This window comes from Eretmochelys imbricata, chromosome 13 (assembly GCF_965152235.1).
Source record: "Eretmochelys imbricata isolate rEreImb1 chromosome 13, rEreImb1.hap1, whole genome shotgun sequence".
Classification (NCBI taxonomy): domain Eukaryota; kingdom Metazoa; phylum Chordata; order Testudines; family Cheloniidae; genus Eretmochelys; species Eretmochelys imbricata.
Window position 1 is genome coordinate 992,309 of NC_135584.1, and position 24,391 is coordinate 1,016,699.

Genomic DNA, 24,391 nt, shown 5'->3' on the forward strand with positions numbered 1-24,391 from the left:
AGTGGGGGGTGGGGGTTCAGCAACACCACTCCTGCCCATGGCAGCTGGCTCAGCTGAGCGCCCCCCCGCAGCAGCTCACACACTCCTTGTCCCTCCCTGGGCCCTTCTTTGGGCAGCGCATTGGGAGACCCCTGGCGAGGTGGCACTGGGGGTCCGGGGGGGGCGGCCCCAGGAAGCCAAGTGACCTGCATGGGAGGAAGCGGAGCCAGTCACAGGGTGTCATCGGGGGAGCATCTGGGCAGGGTGACTGAGGGAGGGAGCCACAGTGCTTGGGGGGTGGCCAGGGGCCTGGGCCAGAGTCTGGTAGGACCACGCAATGGATGGTAATGGGCTAGGGGCCTTCTTCAGCCCGGCTGCCCGCGCCCGCCTGGTGTCCGGGCATCTCCGGCCAGCGGGGAGGTGCAGTGACTCGGTGGCTGAGAATGGTGCCCAGCTGCCTGCTCCGCTGGTCTCGACAACCCTGCTCTGGCCTCCTCCAGGAAGAGACACGCCATGGCTCTGTGCAACCTCCTGCTCCTCGGGCTGCCCTGTCTGGTCGCTGCAGTGACAGCTGCTAACCCTGGGTGCAAGATCCGGATCACCACCAAGGGCCTGGAGCTGGGTAAGGAGCTGGCGGTGCAGGAGTCAATTGGCCTGGCACCCCGAGGTGGCACCAGACCAGGGCGTGCCCACTGTTCTGGGGTTCCCCACGACGGGATGCTCCCTGCTGCCGGTGCTGAGCTGGTGGGGTGGGGCAGGATGTTCCGCTGTCCTTTTGCCCCAGTCCCACTGGGCTCCTTCCCTCCCCAGGGAGGGTGGGCTCTCTGTGCTGTTTACATACAATCGGGTTGCCAGGAAAAGGCCTGGCCTGGCCTGGCCAGTGCCCTGGGATTGAAGGGGAGGCGGGGAAGGGCCCTGGCCTCCTTTCCTCCCTGTGGAGCCAAGGCCGGGGCAGAGAGCGGGGCTGTTGTTTTGCAGTGAAGCAGGAAGGGCTGCGCTTTGTGGAGCAGGAGCTGGAGCACATCAGCATCCCTGACCTGCACGGGAAGGAAGGGCAGTTCCAGTACAACATCAGCGGGTCAGTGAGGGCCGGGGGAGAGCTCTGGGTGGCATTTGCTGCCTCTGGCCCAGAATCCCACGCTCCCTCTGGGCACCCCTTCACCAGCAATGACGGGGGCAGGACCTGGGGCTGGAGGGGCCTGAGACAGCAGCATGTGTAATGGGCTGGGACTGTGCAGTGGGGCTGGCTGGGGCTGCAAAGGGGCAAGGAGCCGGCAGCTGGGCGTGACTCAGGGATGGGTGGAGCTGGCTTTTGGCAGGAGGTGGAGGGAGGGAGGGTCCCAGGGAGGGGCTGGTAGCCCTGGACTGGGTGCAGCCCTGAAGACCCAGGCCTCGGGGCGTGCTGCTGCCCAGGGGTGCCGGGGCCTCTCCCATTGCAGTGACCCCGACGTGGCTCAGCACGAGCCCAGGAATCATGGCCACAGCCGGGGCGGCAAAGCCGAGCTAGAGACGCTGGGGGACTGGGCGGAGGGAGAGGGCTGGGGCGTGCGGCTGACTCTGCCCCCCGCAGGGTGAAGGTGATGGACCTGCAGCTGGCGCTCTCCAACCTGCACTTCCAGCCCCCGCAGCACCTTGCCTTCAACATCAACAATGCCTCCATCAGCCTCCGCTTCCGGCGTCAGCTGCTCTACTGGTTCTTGTGAGCGACCATGCCCCTCCCCCTCTGCTCCCCCCAGTGCAGGTTCGGGTCCCAGGCCCCCTCCGCCCACAGTGCAGGGTCAGGCCCCTCTCCCCCCGCTCCCCACCAGCCCGGGGTCCGGTCCCAGGCCCTCTCCCCCTTCCCCTGCCAGCGGCGGTCAGGCCTCCCGCCGTGCTGGGATCAGATGCTCACTCTGACATTTGCCTTCAGGTTCTTGACGCCCCCGGTGCTGGGCAAGTCACTGGGCTCTGGCTGGGCCAGCCCCCCACCCCTCAGCTTTCTCACCCCATGCAGGCTCGGGGCAGCGGCTCCCCTGGGGCAGCTCAGCTGGGAGGTGCCTGTTTGCGTGGGTGCTGCTCACCTGCTTTAACCATTTGCTTCCCAGCTACGATATTGGCTCCATCAATGCCTCTGCCGAAGGCGTCAACGTCCGCACCCTGCTGAAGCTCTCCATGGACAAGGCCGGGCGCCTCAAGATTTCTAACATCACCTGTAATGCCTCCATTGCCAGGATGCAGACTGGCTTCACGGGTACACTCAGGTACCGCCTGGGGGGCCACCTGTCCCACACTCCTGGGCACCACCTCACGGTGCTTTGTCCCCCAACCACTGGTCAGCAGCCCCATCGTCCCCCATGGTACCTTTGCTCTCATGCCAGGAGGCTCTCTGGTCTCCTAGCAAGAGGGCAGGGGTTTGAGGACTGTGATTCTGTCTTCACAGGAAGGTCTATGAATTCCTGTCTGCCTTCATCACCACAGGAATACGCTTCCTTCTCAATCAGCAGGTATGATGTGGGCAGAGACATCCCCCTTGAGGCCGGGGACAGGGGCACAAACAGCGGGGGCTGAGCAGGCAGGGAGTGGATCAACAGAGGGCACTTCCCCCTTGCAGGTCCCCAGCCCCAAATCATGAACTGTGGTCAGCACGAGGGCAGTGGCTGCGGGTTGAGGTTGTGGGGCCCAGGCAAAGCGGGGACAGATGGGGTGGAAGGGGGCTGTGGGTCAGGGTTGGGGGGCACAGGCAGAGCAGGGGAAGGTGGGGTGGAAGGGGGCTGCGGGTCGGGGTTGAGGGGTGCAGGTGGAAGGAGGCTGCGGGTTGGGGGGCCCAGGCAGAGTGGGGCAGGTGGGGTGGAAGGGGGCTGTGGGTCGGGGTTCGGGGGCACGGGTGGAAGGGGGCTGCGGGTCAGGGGATGCAGGCAGAGCAGGGGAAGGTGGGGTGGAAGGGGGCTGCGGGTCAGGAGGGCAGGCAGAGCAGGGGTAGGTGGGGTGGAAGGGGGCTGCGGGATGGGGTTGGGGGGCACAGCCATTGCATGGTGCCTGGGAGGAGCTGGTGCTCTCGCTCCATCCGGTTCAGGGGCACCGGGTGCCCTCTTGCGCTGTGGCTTTAACGAAGTCGGACGAGCAGCTCCTGGAGCTGGGGCAGGATGGTCCCGGTCCCTTGGGGTCGGTGGCTAGGCCCATGGGAGAGGGAGACGCTCCCGTGGAGGCTGCAGGGACACCCGCCAGCCTAGACCCTCCTCCCTGCCTGTGTGCCTGGCCCCGTCCTGCCGACCCCGTCCCCAGCCTGTGGTGTCTGTTTCAGATCTGCCCCGCGCTGCATTACGCGGGGCGTGTGGAGCTGAACTCGCTGCTGGACACGGTGTCGGGTGAGTCCGCATCCCTGGGGCCGTGATGGGGGCTTGGATTGACGAGACCGGACTTGGGCTCCGCTCAGCCTGGGCCTCGGTGCAGGGCTGCACTGTGCTGCCATGCTGGGGGGCAGGTCCACGCTCGGAGGGCAGTGGGCTGCAGCTGCGGGAACAGGCTGGGGCTCAGTGACTGTTCTGCTCGGGAAGCTGGGGGCAGGACTGAAAGGGCCCAGAGCCGGGGAGGAGGGGGAGTCAGCCTGGCTGGGTCGAGGTCAGGCCTCACCAGGCCACTGACCCTGCCTTCCTTGGGCACAGTGCGCAGCCCGGTGGATGAGCACATCAGCATCGATTACTCCCTCCTCAGCCACCCCGTCGTCTCCCCCGACACCCTCGATCTGGACTTCAAGGTAACGGGGGGCAGTGGGGGAGCGGCTCCAGCGTGTCCGAGGGAGCCACTGGGCCACGTCCTGTGATGCCCTGGCTCCGGGGCGCGCTCCAGGGTTGGCCCAGCACGCGCACAGATACCACTGCGTGGGGACGCCAGGCCCGAACCTGGGGCTGCAATGGCCAAGTGCCCCGGGGAGCCCTGTTCTGGGGGGTTGGGGCGGGGGCCGGCGGTGCAGGGACTCACTAGCTCTGTGCTGCCCAGGGCATGTTCTACTACCAGTCGAACGAGACGCTGGTGAACCAGGCGGTGGCACCAGTGATCAAGGAGACGGAGCGCATGGTCTACGTGGCTTTCTCCGAGTACTTCTTCAACTCTGCCATGGACGCCTACTACCAGGCGGGGGTGCTGAGCAAGGAGATTGCAGGGGAGGAGGTGAGGAGGGATGGGGTGCTGGGCATGCGGATGGGGGGAGGGACGTGGGGTGTGCAGAGGGCAGTGGGGGCGGGGCGCTGGGCGTGCACATGGGGGAGAAGGGGCAGGGACACTGGGCGTGCACATGGAGGCAGGGGCTGGGTAACAGCAGTGCACCGCGGGGAAACCTCCTTACCCAGGACGGTTGTACATTGTTTCAGGTGCCCAAGGACCTGGAGGTTTTGCTGAGAGCCACATTCTTCGGAAGCATCATCATGCTGGTAAGATCGGTGGTCATGGGGTGGGCGACCTTGGGAGGAGGCCATTCCTGTGGAGGGGATGCAGCTCCTTGGGTGGGGGGTGCAGTGCGGGCCCATGCCCCAGGAGGATGGCAGTGGAGCAGCTGGTGAGAAGAGCCAGCTGCCCTCGGGGACCCGGCTCAGCCCCTGAGCTGCCTGCTCCCCCGCCCCTCTGACCCTGCTCTCCCCCGACAGAGCCCCGCTGTGGTGGACGCGCCCCTAAAGCTGGTGCTGCAAGCGTCGGCTCCTCCACTCTGGACAATCAAACCCGCGGGCACCTCTGTCTCGGTCGCTGCCGTCCTGAACATCTCCTTGGTGCCCGTCGACCACCCCGCCATCCAGCTCTCCAGCATGACCATGGTGAGCTGTTCCCCGGGGCAGCAGGGAGCCCAGCCCCAACCTGTTACAGGTCATGCAGCTGTGCAGAACCTGGTCCCATGAGCCCATGGCCAGCAGCGAACCTGCCGCTACAGAGCGGCAGGGAGGCATGGGGCAGGGCTGTCTGCTCCCTGGGGTGGGCAGTAATGGGGCTGTGGCCTTGTCTCCCCTCCAGGATGCCAAGCTGAGTGCCAAGGTGTCTTTGCGAGGGAAAGCACTGGAGGTGCAGTTGGATCTGAGAAGGTAACTCCCCTGTCCCTGGGAGCCCCTTGCTAGGGCGTCTGGGCAGCGTCCCAAGGCACAGATTGCAGAGCCGTCCCAGGGCTGGAGCTCGAAGCTGTGTTCACAGTGCTCTCTCTCCCTCCGGGCAGGTTCCGGATCTACTCCAAGCAGTCGGCACTGGAGTCCCTGGCGGTGAGTGGGGCAGGCGGCCTGCATGGAGCCCATGGCCTTGTGGGACAGCCGCAGGGGACCAGCTCTTCTCCCTGCATCCCCAGGGAAAATCCACCAAGGGATTTGGGGAGAAAATGGGGGGCCGCAGGATGGTGAGAGGAGTGGGGAAACATCTAGGTTGTCAGGGGGCGGTGCCTAAAGCGGGGCAGCGTGTGGAAAAGGTGGGATATTCCCAAAGATGGGGGGCGGGAAGGGGGGCCTCTCACTTTAAAAAAGAACACCCAGCCCAAGGCCTGCAGCTGCCCTTGCTTGGCCCTAAACTGCTCTGCCTTCTGCCGTGACCCCAACACGGGCCTCGGTCCAGCAAACCTATTACCCAGGCCAAGCACAGGGGGCATAAGAACGGTCCTCCTGGCCCAGTGGCCAGGCACTTCAAAGGGAATGGTCAGAACCGGCAGTTCCTGAGTGATCATCCTGTCAGCCAGTCCCAGCTTCAGGCAGTCAGAAGCTTAGGGACACCCAGAACATAGGGCTGCATCCCTGATCATCTGAGCTAAAAGCCAGTGATGGACCTATCCTCCATGAATTTATCCAGTTCTTTTTTGAACCCAGTTATAGTTTTGGCCTTCACATCCCCTGGCAACAAGTTCCACAGGCTGACAGGGCGTTGGGTGATGTGGTACTTCCTTGTGTTTGTTTTAAACCTGCTGCCTGGTCATTCATCGGGTGACCCTTGGTTCCTGTGTTATGTGAAGGGGAAAATAACGCTTCCTAGTCAGTTTCTCCACCCCAGCCATGATTTTATAGACCTCTGTCACATCCCCCCACAGTCGTCTCTTCTCCAAGCTGGACAGTCCCAGGCATATAGAATCAGAGGATCAGGAGTGGAAGGGACCTCAGGAGGTCGTCTAGTCCCACCCCCTGCTCAAAGCAGGGCCAGTCCCCAACTAAATCATCCCAGCCAGGGCTTTGTCAAGCCTGACCTTGAAAACCTCAAAGGAAGGAGATTCCACCACCTCCCTAGGTAACGCATTCCAGTGCGTCACCCACCCTCCTAGTGAAAAAGTTTTTCCTAATATCCAACCTAGACCTCCCCCACTGCAACTTGACACCATTACTCCTTGTCCTGTCCTCTTCTACCACTGAGAATAGTCTAGAACCATCCTCTCTGGAACCACCTCTCAGGTAGTTGAAAGCAGCTATCAAATCCCCCCTCATTCTTCTCTTCTGAAGACTAAACAATCCCAGTTCCCTCAGCCTCTCCTCATAAGTCATGTGTTCCAGTCCCCTAATCATTTTCATTGCCCTCCGCTGGACTCTCTCCAATTTGTCCACATCCCTTCTGTAGTGGGGGGGGCCCAAAACTGGACCCAATACTCCACATCTGGCCTCACCAGTGCTAAACAGAGGGGAATAATCACTTCCCTCGATCTGCTGGCAATGCTCCTAGTAATGCAGCCCAATATGCCATTAGCCTTCTTGGCAACAAGGGCACACTGCTGACTCCTATCCAGCTTCTCATCCACAGTAACCCCTCGGTCCTTTTCTGCAGAACTGCTGCTTAGCCAGTCGGTCCCTAGTCTGTAGCAGTGAATGGGATTCTTCCGTCTTAAGTGCAGGACTTCAGATTTCTTTTGGCCCAATCCTCCAATTTGTCTAGGTCACTCTGGACCCTATCCTTACCCTCCAGCATATCTACCTCTCCCTCCAGCTTAAAGGGTGCAATCCATCCCATCATCCAGATCATTAATGAAGATATTAAACAAAACTGGCCCCCGGACCAACCCTTGGGGCACTCTGCTTGATACCAGCTGCCAACTAGACATGGAGTCATTGATCACTACCTGTTGAGCCTGATGATCTAGCCAGCTTTCTCTCCACCTTATAGTCCATTCATCCAGACCATACTTCTTTAACTTGCTGGCAAGAATACTGTGGGAGACCATATCAAAAGTCTTTTTAATCTCTCCTCATACGGAAGCTGTTCCATTCCTCTAATAATTTTTGTTGCCCTTCTCTGTACCATGTCCAAATCTAGTATGTCTTTTTTGAGACGGGGCACCAGAACTGCACCAAGTAGCCAAGGTGAGGGCCTACCATGGATTAATATACTGGTGTCTCTCCCTTTCCTAATGATTCTCAACATCCTGTTCGCTTTTTTGACTGTTGCTGCACATTGGGATATTTTCAGAGAACGATCCAAGAAGACTCCAAGATCTTTCTTGAGTTTAGATCCCATCATTTTGTATATATAGTTGAGATTGTTTTCCAGTATTCATTACTTTGCATTTATCTATGTTGAATTTCATCTGCCATTTTGTTGCCTGGTCACCCAGTTTTGTGAGATCCCTTTGTAACTCTTCACAGTCTGCTTTCCATTTAACTATACTGAGTAATTTTGTACCATCTGCAAATTTTGCCACCTCAGTTTACCTTTTTCCTGATCATTTATGAACATGTTAAACAACATCGGTCCCAGTACAGTTCCTTGCGGGATCTATTTACCCCTCTCTTCTGTGAAAACTGACCATTGATTCCTATCTTTTAACCAGCTACCAATCCAGGAGAGGACCTTCTCTCTTATCCCATGACAGCTTCCTTTGCTTAAGAGCCTTTGGTGAGGGACCTTGTCAAGGGCTTTCTGAAAGTCCAAGTACATTATATCTACTGGATCATCCTTTTCCACATTTGTGGACCCCTCAAAGAATTCTAATGGATGGTGGAGGCATGATTTCCCTTTACAAAAGCCATGTGCCTCTTCAACATATTGTATTAATTTATGTGGCTGCTAATTCTGTTCTTTAGTGTACTTTCAACCAGTTTGCCTGGTACTGAAATTAGGGTCACCGGCGTGTAATTTCCAGAATCACCATTGGAGCCTTTAAAAAAAAATTAGCTATCCACCAATCATCTGGTACAGTCAGCGGCTGAATTAAGCAACAGGTTGCATAGCACAGTGAGTAGTTCTGCAATTTCATGTCTGAGTTCCTTCAGAACTCTTGGGTGAATCCACCTGGTCCTAGTGACTTATTACCATTTAATATAAAATTTTGTTCCAAAAGCTCCTCCATTGACACCTCAAGCTGGGACAGTTCCTCAGATTTGTCACCTAAAAAGAATGGCTCAGGTGTGGGAATCTCCCTCACATCCTCTGCAGCAAAGACTGATGCAAAGATTTCATTTAGTTTCTCCACAATGGCTGTGTCTTCCTTGAGTGCTCCTTCAGGCCCTGGATCGTCCAGGGGCTCCGGATCGTCCAGTGGCCCCACTGACTGTTTGGCAGGCTTCCTGTTTCTGATGTACTTAAGCGTTAACTTTGTGTGTCTTTTGCGCCCTGCCTAATTATACTTCTATGCGTGACGTGTCAGAGTTTCTGTTCCTTTCTATGTTACTCAGTAGAATTCGACTTCCAATTTTTAAAGGATGCCTTTTTATAGCTCACAAAAGCTTATGCTCAAATAAATGTTAGTCTCTAAGGTGCCACAAGTCCTCCTGTTCTTTTTATCTCTAGCCCCCTCTTTTACTCTGTTTAGCCAGGTGGCATTTCTGGTCCTCTTACTGTTTTATCTCATTTGGGATTTACATTTAGTTTGAGCCTCTTACGGAGTTTCCATTCAGCTTGCAGTCATTTCACTCATGACTGTTACTTTTAATTTCCATTTAACTAACTGCCTCGTGCTCGTGTAGTTCCCCTTTCTGAAGTTAAATACTACTGGGGTGGGTTTCTTTGACAGCCACCCCCCCGTATATTAAATTGAATTACATGATTGCTGTAACTGAGCAACTCGTAGACTATATCCTGTGCACTACCAGAATCCCCTCCCCGTGTGACTTCCAGCACGAGCTGCTAGGCTAGAAATTTGGTCTCTATCCTACCCTGAGGCAAGATGTTCCCAGCCACTGTGGGGATAGTTGAAATCCCCCCCTTATTATTGGGTTTCCTGTTTTTGTGGAGACTTGGCGCTGACCCTTCCCGGGGGTGGGGGTGCATGCAGGGGGAGCTATGTGTCCCAGCCCAGCTCTAACACTTCTTCCTCTCTCCCCACAGCTGTTCCCACTGCAGGCCCCCCTGAAGACACTGCTGCAGCTGGTGATCATGCCCATCCTCAACGGTAGGGACTTGTGCTGCAGGAGGGGGCTGGGCTTGGTCTGGGCACTGGCCCAAGGACACTCTCAAAGGCTCCCTTTTCTTTTCTGCAGAGAGGACAAAGAAGGGCGTCCCGATCCCCCTACCTGAGGGCATGGACTTCACCAAGGAGATAGTCACTAGCCATGTGGTACGTGTGCCTTGTAGGAGAGGCCCAGCAGCTCTGGGCCCCACAGTGCTACCCTAAGCTCTCTGCACCCCCCCAGGCCAGCTGTGTTCAGGCACTGGGCTGCCACAGGGCTGGGCCCCTGTGACTCTTTGGCTTGGGGGGGGCAGAGGTGAGGCCCCTGCAGTACTAATGCTCCTTCCCTTCACACCCTACAGGGATTCATCACGGTGGGGGCAGATCTCCATTTCTCTAAGGGACTTCGGGAGGTGATTGAGAAATACAAGCCTGCTCAGGCCAGCCGCCCGCTGAGCCCAGAGCCAACAACCCCAGCTGGGCTCTAACCCTTCCCTGCTGATTTCCTTTAACACCATGGCGCCCCGGGCCAGCCTGCCTGAGTCTTCACGAGAAAGCAGCCAGCCAGCCCCTGCAGGCCACACCTGGCCCCGCATGCAGCTGCTTGGGGCATGGCAGCAACTGCACCAATAAACAGGGCTAGACCCAGCCGGGGCAGTCTGGGCATCACTGTGGGAGGGGCCTTTCCTAGCAGCTGTCAGACTGCTCCCCCTGCCCCCAGAGCTGATGGGGGCCCAGGAACAAGTGCTACAGCCAGCTGGGGAACACAGCCCAGCAGTATGCAAGCCCCCACAGAGTGGGGAAATCTGGGGCTCCTGTGCCCAGAGGGCTCTGCATGCACCCCCCCCCAAGCTCAGCTCCATGCTGGCCCCAAGGACCCCCTGGAATATAGCTGCACTGGCCCAGTAGCTCTCAGGGGCCAGGGCAGGACAGCAGCTCCAGAGGGAGGTGTTCCTCTGAACCCAGGGCCTCTTGCCTGACAACCCTCAGCCTCTGGAGCTAGCCCCTACTGGCCCCATCCCCACTGTAGGGAAGAGCTATTAGCTTGGGGTAGCTAGTACTAGGAGCCCAGCTGCTCCCTCACCCCACAGGCTGGAACGGCCTAGCCCCACCCCTGCCCTGCTGCAGGCTGCCCCCTTCCCTCTGGGGCCCTCCGTGCCATTCAGCTGCTGTACAGGCTTGCACTGCACTTCCCAGCAACAGTGGCAGGACTAGGGTTAGTTGGCCCCTGGGGAGCATATGGCCAGACTGGGGCAGAGGTGAGGCCCAGCCAGCCTCCTCACCACAGCCCCTCCCCCCAAGGGCCAAGAACATCTGCAGGGGGGAGACTATGAAGGTTTCCTGACCAAGGAAACTTTATTCCTTCCACTACTCCTACCCCTGGCTCACATGGGCCCCCTAGACATCCAGGCTCCAAGCTCTAGCCCCATGAGCTGGTGGGGATGTGGGGGAAGAAATGTGCAACAGTCACAAGGATCCAGGTTCAGCTGTGACATTTTATTGCAAGGCCCAGGGAGCAGCCCATGCCCCAGGGAGTGAGTGGGGGCAGGGCCAGGAATGTCTTCATTTCAAACCTCCTTCATCAGGACACGTGAGAACTTTTCCAGGGCAGACCTGAGACAGCACAGCCTCCTGCAGGCACAGAGTGTGATGCCTAAGCCAGCCCCATGGGACATGTGCAGGGGGCCTGGGCGCTGTTCCACCCCCAAGGTGAGATGGCAGCTCCAGGGCAGGAGGCAGAAGAACCCCACGAGGTAAAGGCCACAGCAGGAGCTCTGGAGAAGTGAGAGCAGCTGTGCTGGGACAGGCAGCCTCCTATCCGCTGAGCTCTACCCCTGCCCCTGCTGTGCACTGGTACCAAGCCTGCACTGCCTACAGGCAGGGGCCCCCATGAGAGGCAAAGGGCAGCACCCCCAGGAAGCAGGGAAGCCCAGGCCAGTCTTCCCCCAGTGGAGGAGCTAGGGAGCAGTAGGACACACACTGGCCTGGGCCAGCAGCCAGAGGCTTTGCTCAGCACTGTGGAAAACCCGTATCTGCTGCCATTGCTGAGCAGCGAGAGGCCCTGGTCGTGCCAGGAAGTGGCCCATAGCTGGGGAGGGGAGAGGCGAGGCGAGGAGCTGCCCCAGGCAGCAGTGCAGGCCCCACTCTGCCAGACACTCAGTAGGGCTGCTGTTGAATGAAGCGTCTGAACATGGTGAAGGCGGCTTGCGGTTGGTCTGTGGGCACCATGTGGCCAGCTCCCTGCAGAAGACAGGTGAAGGCACCAGGTCAAGACCAGCCATGCAGGGCTGGAGGGAGCATCCAAGCAGCCTTAATGGGTGGGCCAGTGATTCTCAACCTCTGCCAGAGCCAGCCAGGCCCCCATCCCACAAGATATCCCAACTCTCCCTGCAACTGGCCCAGCCACCCTCCTGCCTGCAAGGCTGAAGGTCGCTAGGTCCCAGAGGGCCACAGCTCCAGCCCCCTGGCCTCCCCTCCCAGGCCAGCTCAGCCTCAGGCTAAAGCATAGAGGAGCTGCTGAATCTCACCCCAGCATGAGGATGAAGGCAGGAAGGTCAAAGGGGTGATTAGGGGATTGTGTGGGGCAGCTCAGCTCCCAGCTGCTGCTATGAACATGTTGCTTGCAGCCCAGGGTCCCACCCTGCCACACTGGTGGGGCTGGTTACCTTGATGGTGAGGAAGGCGATGTTGGTGAATTCCTTCACAAAGCCCCCGATCTGGTCCTCAGTCCCATCATTATACAGCCAGGGCCTGCGGGCCACCTGCACCTGGAACCAGAGCTCAGCAGCCTTAGAGCTGACCATGTGCCAGTCTGGCCCCTTGCTGTCCCCAGGTGTCCCCTTTCCCAGCTCTGGGCAGGGCAGGCCATTCCCCAGACACTCCTGCCAGTACTGGCTCTTTGCCAATAGCTTTTCCCTGATGCCTGGTCACTGCAGCAGTCCCAGGCTAGTGCTGGGCAGTGATGTGCTGATGGGGTGCAAGTCCCCCTCCCCTGCCTACCTTCTGGTCCAGGGAGTCCACGAACCACTCGTCCCCCAGGAAGTTGCAGGCCATGTCAATGTCACCATTGTACACCAGGATCCGGTATTTCTGCCAAGAGCACAAGGGCATCACCTAGGCGGAGGGACAGCAGCTCTGCGCCTCACCTCGGGATCTGCTCAGAGCACCTGGCAGCCAAGGGAAGGGGCTGGGCAAGCTCAGCAGCTGACTGTGGAGCTGGTGTGTCAGACATGCCTGCAGCTGAACCCCACCTCAGGTGTCACTTCTCCCCCAGGGGTCTGGGACCTGGGGTCTGGGACCTCTCAGACTCACCATGGTGCCAAGCAGCTTCAGGTACTGGTCGGTCACAGTCAGGTACTGCCGCTTGTAGCTGTGGTTCACCTCAGAACTGCGAAGGAACAGGCAGAGTTACACTGGCAGAGACCCACCCAGTCCTGGCCAGGAAGCAGGGTCCCCTCCAGGACAGAAGCCTCCCCACCTGCATATATGCCACTCAGGTGCCTCTGGAGAGATGTGCAGTGCCTTCCTCACTTCGGGGGTGTTCAGGTAGGTGGTGGAGGCTGTGGAATTGGTGCAGGGGGGTTCCAGGCGAACCCCTTTCTTGGCTGCTGGCATCCGGAGCAGATTCTGGGAGAGGAAGAGTTATAAGAAGAGAGAAAAGCTGCAGCCGTGGGGCAGACCCCCAATTCCCCCAAGCCTCCTGCACAACGCAGCAGGGAGAGTTAACTTCCTCTGCCCTGGCCCACCATGGGCAGCACTGCAGGCTGACCAGAGCCAGTGCCAGCCCCAGAGTTTGAGACACTGTCTGCCCCAGAGGTCATACTAGGTTAGCACAGCAGGACGGGGCTCCCTCAGTCATAGACTAGCAGGGTTGGAAGGGACCTCAGGAGGTTTTAGTCCAACCCCTGCTCAAAGCAGGACCAACCCCAACTAAATCATCCCAGCCAGGGCTTTGTCAAGCTGAGCCTTAAAAACCTCGAAGGAAGGTTCCACCACCTCCCTAGGTAACCCATTCCAGTGCTTCACCACCCTCCTAGTGAAATAGTGTTTCCTAATATCCAACCTAAACCTCTCCCACTGCAACTTGAGACCATTACTCCTACTTCATCAGGGCAGGCAGGTACCCGTTCCCTACACTCCAGAGAGAAGGAGCCCTGACACTTACCTGCCTCCAGGAGTACTTCAGGGGCTGCTGGATGAAGGAGATGCCCAGGTCATGGCTGATGAGCTGATCCTGATCATACCTGCAACCAGGGCGAGAGCAGCCTCAGAACCAGGCCTGGGCCCCTCTGCGAGTGCCTTCACCCCCAACCCTCACTTGCTCAGGTTCCCCTTTCTAGGGGAAATTATTAGACTAGGCCATCGGTCTAGGCATCCTACTGAGGAAGGACAGAGCCCCAGACAGCAGCCGGGAAACCCCAACCCAAGCTGCTTCCTGGAGGGATCCTCTCCAGGGCCCCTGCCGAGATGGCCAGCAAGGACCTATTTGCAACAGGTTGGCAGACTCCTGCACTCCTCCCACTGGCTACTGGGTTGCAGGACTTTGAAGCGGTGCTGATCTCTCCAGACTCAAGTCAGCCACCCGGAGAGGAGCTGGAGCCAGCTGTTCCTACCTGTAGCTTCCAGGGACACCGCCAGCACATGGGGCATAGAGATTGTAGATGTTCAGGCCTGACTCCTCCACGATCTGGATCATCTCTTGCATCTGGAACAAGCCATGTGGGTTGGAATCCAGCAAGCATGTTACAGCAACTCATAGCTCAGATGCTACCATGGTCTGCAGGGCACTGACTGATTCAAGGAGCTGCCATGGGCCCATCTGCTCAGCCCCCTGTCCCTTTAAACCCTGCCCTTGGATCCAATCCCTCATGGAGCCATGCCTGGTCAAACAGCCAGGGTAAGGACCTTGCTGCTGGTGCAGAACCCAACACAGGGCGCAGGGATCAGCCAGACTCTGCGCTGCCCTAGGGAATGAGAGCACTGCTACAACGGGCTATGTGGTACGCCGGGACCTCCCCAGCACTCCCTGGCCAATACTCACCCTGAGTGTGCAGTTCAGGTTGGAGCTTTTATGGAAGTTGCATTTTCCCTGGGAGCAGCAGAAGCGCTGCAGATCTGTCCACAGCCTGGAGCAAGAGACCCTTGTGAGAACATGGAACAATGCAAGAGGCCAGGACATGAAGCCACCAGCCTGTAGGAAACTCCAATGACTACCAAGCACTGCAGCACTTCTCTGCTACACAGACTCCATGGGCACATCACCCCTGTCCTCTGCTCCCACAGGACAGCAAGGAGAGTCCTCATCTTCACAGTGCTCACTGGGCTGCATGCAGAACAGCTACAAACCTAAGGCTCTGGGCTGACAATCATGAAGAAGAACTCCACGCCTCAGACACAATGGAGCTGTCCCGATCAGGGAAAAGCAGGTGACAGAGCTGCCTCAGGAGTGGCCCCAGACTGTGGGACAAGGGACCACCCCAAACCTCCTGTGCCAAGCACGCCACTCGGACCAGCCTTCTCCAGTAAGACAGAGCAGTGCCAGCACAGAAACCAAACCCGAACCACCCCTCCACTGCATGCAACCCTCCCTGAGGAGAGGGAGGAAGAACATGCCCCATGTGACAGATGTCAGTCACATCCCTTACTGCGTGCCCGGCCAGGCTCAGACACTGCAGAGAGGAGGGTGTGGGGAGACCTCAAGTAGAACAGAATGGAATCCCCAGCAAGCAGAGTCCTGGGGGCATGGGCTAGTCTTCCAAGCCCTTTCATCACAGCAGATCCCTGTCCCTGGAAAGGCTGCAACCCCCCAGCAACAGCGAGGAACTGGCCTGCTGGTGCCCCAGCTGTGCTGCGGGAACCAAGTTTCAAGGGCAGCACCCTGGCCAGGAAGGCTGGGCCAGAGCAGAGAATGGCCACTGACTCTCCCATTTGCACTCAGATTCTGAGCGCTCGAGGCCAGATCCCTCTAGCTGAGACTCAGTAGCCCACAGCCCCTGCACATTCTTACCTGGTTCCCAGGAGGCCATGGTAATAGGCAAAGTAAACCAGGGAGTTGTCATTGACCTCATAGGAGGAGAGGCCATTTCCCACGGCGAGTCCCTAGAACACAGGGCGCAGCAGGCAGAACTTGCTAGGCGTTCTTCCACACCAGAGTAGGGACCAAGGCACCCACCGAGCAGAATCGGGGCAGGGCAAGCTGGTCTGGACAATGGGGTCTCCACAAACTCCCCACTGGAGATGGATAACCCGGAGCAGTTTAAGACCCCGCAGCATGGACATGGTATGATGCAAAGCCATGGGGAGAGACCTGTCCCCTTGGCACACTCTTCCCTCTGCTGGAAGGCATCTCCACTGAGGCCACCTGGTCCCTCCCCCTATTCCTCCCCATCTGCTCAAGGACTGGCCCACATTACAATGTGCAGCAGCAGGAAGAAACCATGAGGCTAGTGGGATTCACATGGCTGCCCTCTCTCCTCACCATATGCTCCACGGAAGGGGCCAGAGCCTGCACATCCCTTACCTTCAAGTTGATGCTGGTGTCCTGCATCACCCACTCGGCCAGCGTGGGTATGTAAATGCCCGCATAGCTCTCCCCAGTGAGGAAGAACTTGTTCTTGCTGTACTCCGGGAAGAGGCGGAAGAACTCCTTCAGCGCCAGGTAGTTATCGTGGGCCACCTGCAATCAGAGAGGAGGCTGAGGCAGGCTGTGCTTTAGGCCCCCTGCTCTGGAACCAGCTCCTTGCTGCAGGAGCTGGACAGTCACTGCTAGCAGCCCCAGAATCTCACTCACCTGGGTGTCATTAGTGGCATACTTTTTGTCATCAGAGTAGGAGAAGCCAACACCTGCTGGGGACTCCAGGTACAGCATGTTGGCAATCTGCAGAGACAGCCACAGATCACTCAGGGAGAATAGGTAACAGCCAAGACCCTCCACTCTGAGGCTCTGAAGGTGCCAGATCATGGTACTAGCTTGATCTCCAATCTAACCATGGCACCTGCTAACACGGTCAGGTTAAAGTCTCAGTCTCACTTCTTTCTGGTGCTGGCTAGAACATGCTGGCTAACTCCCTAGCACCATAGCTTTATGTCCTAGTCTAGACAGAACCTAGGAGGCAAGATGGAGGGAAATAAGGGAGAACCTGCCAGAGGCTCCATTTCTATGGGAAAAATGAAGGCAAGGCTTAGGGCTTCCCACAACATGTACAAGGCCCAGCACCCTCCTTGGCCTGCACCCTAGCACAGCTGTTGCCAGGTGCACAGGACAAGCCGTTCCACTCCCGTGGCAAGGGTGGAGGAGACAGTCCCTTTCAGGAAGTGGAGTCCATACCTTATTCCAGGAATAGTCATTGTACTGCAGGGTGGTTCCACCTGGCTGAATCTGATAAAGGAGAAGCCTCTGTTACCATAACAGAAGAGCCAATGCAGGAGATGCACCCTCATGCTAGCCAGCCTGTCCCCCTTGGAGGAAGCAGCAGAACCATCCCCAAACCCAGTGCCTAGGTGGCTTGAACCAGCAGCGTTCAGGAGATAGCAAGGTTCCCCTCCCTGCAGTTACAGCCCAGTCACTGTCAACCCTTGGAGAGATATTGTTGCCAGCAAACCAGGGCAAGGGCGGGGGACTTAGTGTGGCTCAGGCCAAGGAGAGGGATGGTGGTTACTTACGGTGAAGGGGCCATGCTCTGTCAACAAGCCAGACATGGAGCTGCAGCCAGGTCCCCCGTTCAGCCACAGCACCAGAGGGCTGCTCTCAGGGTTGCTCTGAGCCTCTGTAAACCTGCAGACATAGTGATACACAGACCTCAGTGGTTTAGGAGTCAAATTAGTGATTACCCAAAAAAGCCAGGAGTGGGAATTAGTGCTCTAGTAAACAAAGCAATGATCGATTCATAGTGAAACAGTAGGACATGGAAATATTTAGTGCACAGATGTTATTCTCACAGCAAAATGACTGACCACATATATTTTATCAACTACACAGGCCTGGTCCTGCCCACACTCCACTCCAAGGCTGCCTCCTACTTCCTGCTCTTGGCCCCCATGGCCCAGCACTCTGGGCAGTTCCTCCCTCCACAGCAGCCAGGGTGGGGGGCTCTGGACTCTAGCAGGAGATGGGGGGAGGGGTAGCACCACCCATGTGTAACAACCTAGTAAACGCAGCCTGGTTGGTTAATGGCTAAATCCCCAGTGTTTTAGGATCACCAGAGCCGCCCCCAGTGGAATATTCCTGCTATGGACAAAGTACCCCATGAGCCCAGACCCCAACCCACAGCTCATCCCCCCCCAGGACCCCACACAGGGCAGAGGGAGGGCAGCAGAGGGGCGAAGAGTTCCCGCACCCCGCCCCTACCAGTAGTGCAGGCTCTTGTGTGGGTCGACGCGGAGGTAGCCCGAGTAGTGGCGGAAGGAGGGCTGCTTGGCCAGCCCCGGCAGGTAGGTCACCTCGTCGGTGGAGGGCGCAGCCCCGACGCGGGGGGCCGCCAGCAGCAGTGCACAGAGCAGGACGGGCCCCATCTGCAGGAGAGTAGAGGAGAGTCAGCCCAGCAGTGGGAGCCCCGGCCCTGCCCCATGACCCCCAGGGCCCCCCAAACTCTGCCCTGCCCCCTAGGGCCAGGACCCCCCCAGCCCCCACCCCCAGTCAGAGCCCCCCACCCCCAGTCAGAGCCCCCCAGCTCCATCCCCATGGCCCCCAGACTCCGCCCCGGCCCCCGGGGCCAGGACCCCCCCGGCCCCGCTCAGAGCCCCCCGGCCCCAGGACCCCCCTGACCCCGCTCAGAGCCCCCCGGCCCCAGGACCCCCCAGCTCCATCCCCAGGGCCCCGTCCCCATGGCCCCCCAGGCTCCGCTCCGCCCCCCGGGTCCAGGACTCCCCCCGGCTCTCACCTTCCGGCAGCGGCAGCAGGTTCCCCTTCACTCGCAGGCAAGGCACGTGACTCCCGTTCATATAAACCGAGAGCGTCACGTGACGCTGGGCGCAGCTGATCGCGGAGGGGCGGGGCCAACCCCGAATAGAGCCAATCAGAGCCCAGCGGCGGCCAGTCCCCGCCCTCAATTGCGGCTTCTGTCCCGTGCGGGAGCAGCGCCGCCTGGCGGAGGGGCCGGGCGCTGGGCGGGGCAGAGCCGCGTCGGGCCGGGGGGCGCCCGGGGCGCAGACGGACCCGCCCCGTCCCGTGGCCCTGGCCGGCTGGGGGTGTCGGGGCGGGCAGCAGGAGCCCTGGGCCCCAGCGCAGCCTGCAGCCGGGCCTCCCTGCCTGCAGAAGGGCCGGTGGGCGGCTTGTGACCCAGGCCACCTGTGGGCCAAGTCGCGTGACCCCATGTCCCGTCTCATAGGGACAGCCCCGAGGTTCGAGGCTTTTTCTTATATAGCGGCCCCTTAGCCCCCGCCCCGATGTTCACACTTGCTGTCTGGCCCCCTCGCTCCGGGCTGCCGGTAGCAGGTGCCCCGGGCACAGATCGCCAGGCCCTGCCTCACTGGGAAATACACCCAGTGCGGCGTGCCTGGGTGAGCCCAGCGCCGGGGGCCGCAGCCGCGGGGAACCCGCCCCGGGCCTTGAAGGGGAGGCAGTGCCCGGGCGAGGGAAGGGCAATAACAGCAGGCCGAGCTGTAGCAAAGTGTTTAATTTTCATGCTCGGGTGCCGGCTGTGACAGCATTGTCCACCCACAGCCCCTTAGTGATGTGAGCTCCGCTCTGCTCAGGGGGACATGGCACGATGCCAGCTTATTTTCTCCAGCTTCGCTCAGGCTCTCCATAGCAGCTTGAGCTTTCGTGAGCTACAGCTGACTTCATCGGACGCACACTGTGGAAACTGCAGAAGATGTCTTTCCACAGTATGCATGCGATGAAGTGCGCTGTAGCTCACGAAAGCTCATGCTCAAATAAATGGGTTAGTCTCTAAGGTGCCACAAGTCCTCCTTTTCTTTTTGCGAATACAGACTAACACGGCTGCTTCTCTGAAACCTAGCAGCTTGGTGGCACTAGGACCCTTGAGAGCCTGAGTGGGGCTCTGCTTTCCCGATTAGGAGTGTACAAATGTCACCACTCGAGCCAGGTGCTTGAGCCTGACTGGCCTGCTTAAAAATAGCCACAACCCTGTGCTCTCTGGGAATGCCACAGAGATGGCTGCTGCCTGCCACCCACCCACCCGCTTCCACCTCGTCCACGGCACCAACATCCGCATCGACCCCTCCCACACTCAGGCCACCAGGGTGGAGAGCTTTGCCAACGGACTATGTTTCAGCCAGGAGCCCCTGGAGCCTGGACAGATCTTCCTGGTGGAGATCGAGGAGAAGGAGCTGGGCTGGTGTGGCCACTTGCGGGTGGGGCTAACAGCACATGACCCAAGAAGCCTGGATGTGGTGCCAGAGTATTCACTCCCAGACCTGGTCAATATGGGGGACACCTGGGTTTTTGCCATCACCAGGCATCACAACCGTGTTACTCCAGATGGCTCGGAGGCTCGGGTCCAAGGCTTCCTCTCAGACCCCTACCTGCTCATAGAACAAGTCAGGATTCCCCGAGACAAGCTAGTGGGACGGAGCAGGCCTAGCCAGTACAGCCACATGCTGGATGACTTGTACAAGACAAATGTGCTGCCCCCGACAGCCCGGAGGAGCAGGATTGGGGTGTTGTATGCCATCCGGTCTGACGGGATGGCAGACATGCACATCATCATCAATGGAGAGGACATGGGACCGAGTGCCAGGAGCCTCCCTGCCTCCCGCCCACTCTATGCAGTGATCGATGTCTTTGCGTCAACGAAGAGCGTCCGTGTCATTCAAGTGGAATATGGCTGTAGGTATCTGTGTTTCCTCCCCTCCCTGTAGAACTATGCTGGACAGGCCCTCTCTGGCTGGATCAGAGTTCAGGAAGGTCAGAGTGGGGTGAGGCTCAAAAAAACTACTTACATCCAGTAAGATTAAATGTCTCAGTCTACAAGGGGCACAAGCTCAGATACCATGGTGCTGGGCATGGGACTGACAGATTAGACAGGAGAAAGCACTCATTTCCTGCTGGATACAGCTTTACCCCTGAAAATCAGACCTAGCTCAGGTTCCCTAACACTCATTTCTCTGACCTTCCATCTCCTGCATCTCTGACGTCTCCCATCTTCTGGCACCCTGGCCTTGTTGCCTCTTTTCTCTACACTCCAGAGGCTCTCACCTCTGTGTCCTGATCTCCATGGCTCTAGTTTCTGCCTTCCTGCCCTGCCCACCTCTAGTCCCTGAGTTCCTGACTGCTCTCATTTTTGTGACATTTCCAAGTTGGGATCAGCTTAGAGAGGCAGTTCTGGGCTGAGGTTTGGGTGCAGTGAGCTGAAACAGTGTGTTGCCATTTATGTGCTGCAGAACTTCCAGGGACTCCTGTGTTACGGCCTCTGGTGAAAATGTTCATAGATAGGGATAGTGGGTACAGGACCATCCAGCCTATTCCAGTAGCGGTAAAGTCATTTCCACCCCACAGCTGTTCAGTGGGCCATGTGTGAAATCAGTTTGGTGTCTCAGTCAAACTCCTGATGGGACAGGTGGCCATGTCACAAAATCCACCATCGCTAATTAGCCACCTCGTTAGCTACCTTAGAGAGGCCAGGTACTAAGTGAGACAAGGAGACTGTGTAAGAACTCTTGACAGATGTTAATGGCTAGTAACATAAGAATTGCTATGCTAGCTAATATGCCACATTTGTTGTAATGGAACAGTGCTTATTGACTGATACCTGGATTCTAGATGTGAGGCCACATGTACAACACTACGATAAAACCAAAGAACAATTATAAATATGGAACAGGCACAAGAGTGACTTATCGATGTAGGGGAAGCCTTCCCTTGTTTCACTGGCTTAAAGTTCAGATTATTTTGGCACCAAGGCTAAAATCCAGTGGTTTCTCAGCTAGTTGTTTAGAGTTAGTTCTGTGAATATCCAAACACAGGGAGATAAGATGTGCTCTGCTGTGCAGGCTTTTCAGTCCTAGAATGATATTTTGAACCTGACTTGTGTATTTGCATGTGCGATTTTCAATCATTAAAACTACTTTGATCAAACAGGACCTCAATGCTCTAATGAGCGACTTTGGTAGCAAGCAGCCTCTCATGGTATTCCTGGACTGGACCACACCTTTTGTGGAGGGCCTGTGTCCAGCTCAGAATGTGAATAAATATCTTTTTCCCCATCAGCCCTCTAGGCTGGAAGCTGTTGGGGGCAGTTGCAGTACCAGGCAGGTTGCCTCAGCATGTTCACTCGGGCTTCGTAAAATGGCTGGAACTCACGCAGGAGGCAGACTGTGGCTCGTCTCTCACTTAACTTGAGGCTTCAGTAATTTCTATTTCTGCAAAGCTTTCTTAGCATGTAAAGAGAGGTTTTACTGCCCCTGTTTATTGGCCAGGAGCCAGTTTGCAGAGTAAACACAGAAAGCAGAAGCTGCCACCACTGGTGATGCTTGTGGGTCACAAGTGAGATTCAGGGTGAGTGGGCCTGGGGAGGAAGATACTGCTGCAGATAGCAACAGAGAGACTTCTTACCTAGTCCCCTGGTCATAACAACCCGAGCGCCCAGTGCCTCCACGTTAAGGTAAATAAAACTATCTGAAAATACTCCCAAGTTCAGACACATCCTCTAAATAGTGGTAAGATGTTTGGGCTCAGTAGTGCTCTACTTGTATCTCTGCCTCAGACTGCACCTCAAATTCCTAGAAGTCACCAGCACTTACGGCAGCCATTTTACACAGAGACATTGAGCAAGAGTTCAGATTAATCACAGCTGACGGGTTCTTAACCACAGGGCTGACACAATGGCCAGATCATTCCGTCCTTTGAACTCTCCGAGATGGTCCTGTAGTCAGGGGTGGGGCACTGTAGCAGGATAACATGGGGTGAGCAGGCCTTGCTGCTGCCTAGACTGTACTATGGATAGCGAATTCACTCTCCAGGAGTTTCTGGTGACTTTTACCAGAATAACTCAAATAACTCAAAGAATTAAGAAAGAAAATGTCTAGAAGCACCCTGTAGATTTTATTTTTTCTGTTGAGTGTTGAGAACCTTACAGGGAATCTGATGGGACTTTGGGGGTGGGATCAGAGCCTGCGGCCCAGCAGGAGTACTGCTGCGAGGGAACAGAGAACTCACTGACTAAACCAGCTCTAACCAGTTAATCGTAACACTGTTGTGAAACCAGTCTCTTGGGGAAACCCCAGCCAGACCTCTGAGGCATCCAACATTCAATCCTGCGTGTTTGCTAACTCAGGGACAGGAAGAGAGAGAGAGGGGAGGGCTGGGGAGCAGAAGTTCATGCAGAGTTTAGATGAATTAATAGGGCCTTTTCAAAATCCATCAGGAAAATGCACCAGCACAGGCACATAAACTGCTCTCCTAGGGTTTACTAGGAGGACAGAAAAGTAAGTACTTCCATCCTTCGCTCTCCTGCTTCTCATCAGTAGCCCTCCCAAGGGGCAGCACTATTTGCCCGGAGAGCCTTGCCCCAACATAATCAGCAGGCAGATCTTTGTGAGTCTGAATTAATGGTGCCCTTGAAGCAGATTAACCTGCTGCTGTCCCAGAACAAACTGCCTTCCAGGAGCCACTGTCCTCTTCTCTTCTGCGACAGTGCCGCCTGCCTCCTAAGCTTGGGGTGATTCAAATGCCCTCAGAGCAGCAAGCTCAGCTTCTTCCTTTCCTTCCTCTTTCAGTCCCTGCCTTACAGACCCTCTGTAGACTGGTCATCCAGAAGCACATTGTCCACCGATTGGCCATCGATGGGCTGGACCTGCCTCCACTGTTGAAGAACTTCTGCAAATACGAATGAGATGACAAGATCTCCTTCAGCAGGCAAGCCCTTCAAACTTGCAGACCCTGTGAGTGACCAAGAATGGCCTTCCAGAAAGGGATCCATGCTTCCAGAACTGCTCTTCCATCTTCAACCAAGGAGCCCCAGGAGCAGAGGTGACCCCCCACTTCACAGCAGCTGACTGGAACCTCAGCAGTTACACCCATCCTGACACACATTGTGCCATGGAAGTCTGCTGTGCCATAAAATGGCAGAGAGACCACTGGAATGGCAGAGCCTTACAGCACAGACAATCGATAGCAGAAGGGAAGGAATCGCAGCAGTTGGGGGATTCCCTGCACACAAAGGGACATGGAGGGATTGGTGCCAGATTGTTGTTATAAAAATGAGAGGATAATAAAGTGCTTCAAAACAGAAGCAAATTGTTGGGAGTACTGGTGTGGCCTAGTCTCAAGACTCCTCCACATAGCAATGGGGAGAGGGTGGCACAGAATATCCCCCTGAGGTTGTGTCAATTTCAGGTACTTCAGAGTCAATAAACTTGCCCTAACCAAAGGAGTTGGGGGATATTCACTTCCCATCAGCATCCTGCATAAGAAGGTTCCGAAGGGACAATCCAAGTGGAGCCCTGGCTGCTTCTTCCAGGCACAGAGGGACTCAGAGCCATTAGAAATGGAATAGATGAAGCAGGGGTATAATTCCCTGCTTTGCAGGATCATGGGATCTCAGTGGGGATGAACAGAGAGTTAGAATCGTGGCATAAGCAGGCAGGGAGGTCAGTGGCTTGCTGGTTCCAGTGTGAGGTAAGGTCAGGGCCTGTGATGCTGGTTCTAGAATGGGGAGAGGTCAGTGCTGGTACATTATGGGGAGAAGAGACACCAGCCTGAGTCCTACACTGGCAATGTCTTATTTAATGAAGGAAAACGCTTCTTCAGGTTTTTTAACTTCCATGCAAGGTAACTGCTTTTCCTTCCAATATGGAATCATTTTGTACAGAAACCAGAAAGTGATTGGAAGGTGGCTCAAAGATCTGTTTGCTGCATGGCCAATTTACCCATCAAATAGAAGGTTTAGGATTAAGGGCTTGTTACATCACAATCCACACTTCATACACAGGCCCAAATAAAATGCCACCCCGAGGTGGCATGTAAACAGGACATGACTATATCATAATTATCTCAGCAATCCCTGCTTTGTACAAGGCCTTTCCATGGTCCAGGAAGTTATAATCATATAGTCCTATCTGCCCTGCAAATCCAAGCTGCATATTAACTATGTCAGAGCTCCCTGTAATTGAGCTCTAATCCTCCATCCCACTCTGAATGGGAGGTGA

General features: G+C 56.9%; 3 protein-coding genes across 3 annotated transcripts; 2 read left to right on the plus strand and 1 right to left on the minus strand.

Moving 5' to 3' along the window:
• Positions 1–492: 492 nt before the first annotated feature.
• On the plus strand, positions 493–9,871 carry PLTP (phospholipid transfer protein). Its single transcript, XM_077832200.1, has 15 exons — positions 493–601; positions 958–1,057; positions 1,550–1,678; positions 2,064–2,219; positions 2,399–2,462; positions 3,260–3,323; positions 3,621–3,712; positions 3,955–4,125; positions 4,326–4,385; positions 4,599–4,763; positions 4,957–5,024; positions 5,153–5,195; positions 9,223–9,286; positions 9,375–9,451; positions 9,646–9,871. Exons 1-15 carry the CDS (start codon positions 493–495, stop codon positions 9,769–9,771), a joined length of 1,488 nt encoding a protein of 495 aa, XP_077688326.1. The 3' UTR covers positions 9,772–9,871.
• An 888-nt stretch (positions 9,872–10,759) lies between these two features.
• Positions 10,760–18,235, minus strand: CTSA (cathepsin A). Its single transcript, XM_077832328.1, has 15 exons — positions 18,163–18,235; positions 17,631–17,794; positions 16,946–17,057; positions 16,611–16,661; positions 16,074–16,160; positions 15,804–15,959; positions 15,291–15,382; positions 14,325–14,409; positions 13,897–13,988; positions 13,449–13,527; positions 12,762–12,910; positions 12,596–12,671; positions 12,284–12,373; positions 11,950–12,051; positions 10,760–11,524 (listed from the first exon to the last, which is right to left on the minus strand). Exons 2-15 carry the CDS (start codon positions 17,792–17,794, stop codon positions 11,441–11,443), a joined length of 1,419 nt encoding a protein of 472 aa, XP_077688454.1. The 5' UTR covers positions 18,163–18,235; the 3' UTR covers positions 10,760–11,440.
• Positions 18,236–19,125: 890 nt separating this feature from the next.
• On the plus strand, positions 19,126–23,611 carry NEURL2 (neuralized E3 ubiquitin protein ligase 2). The gene is made up of 2 exons (XM_077832004.1): positions 19,126–20,072; positions 22,961–23,611. The coding sequence occupies exons 1-2, from the start codon at positions 19,397–19,399 to the stop codon at positions 23,074–23,076; spliced, it is 792 nt and encodes a 263-aa protein (XP_077688130.1). The 5' UTR covers positions 19,126–19,396; the 3' UTR covers positions 23,077–23,611.
• Positions 23,612–24,391: the final 780 nt, after the last annotated feature.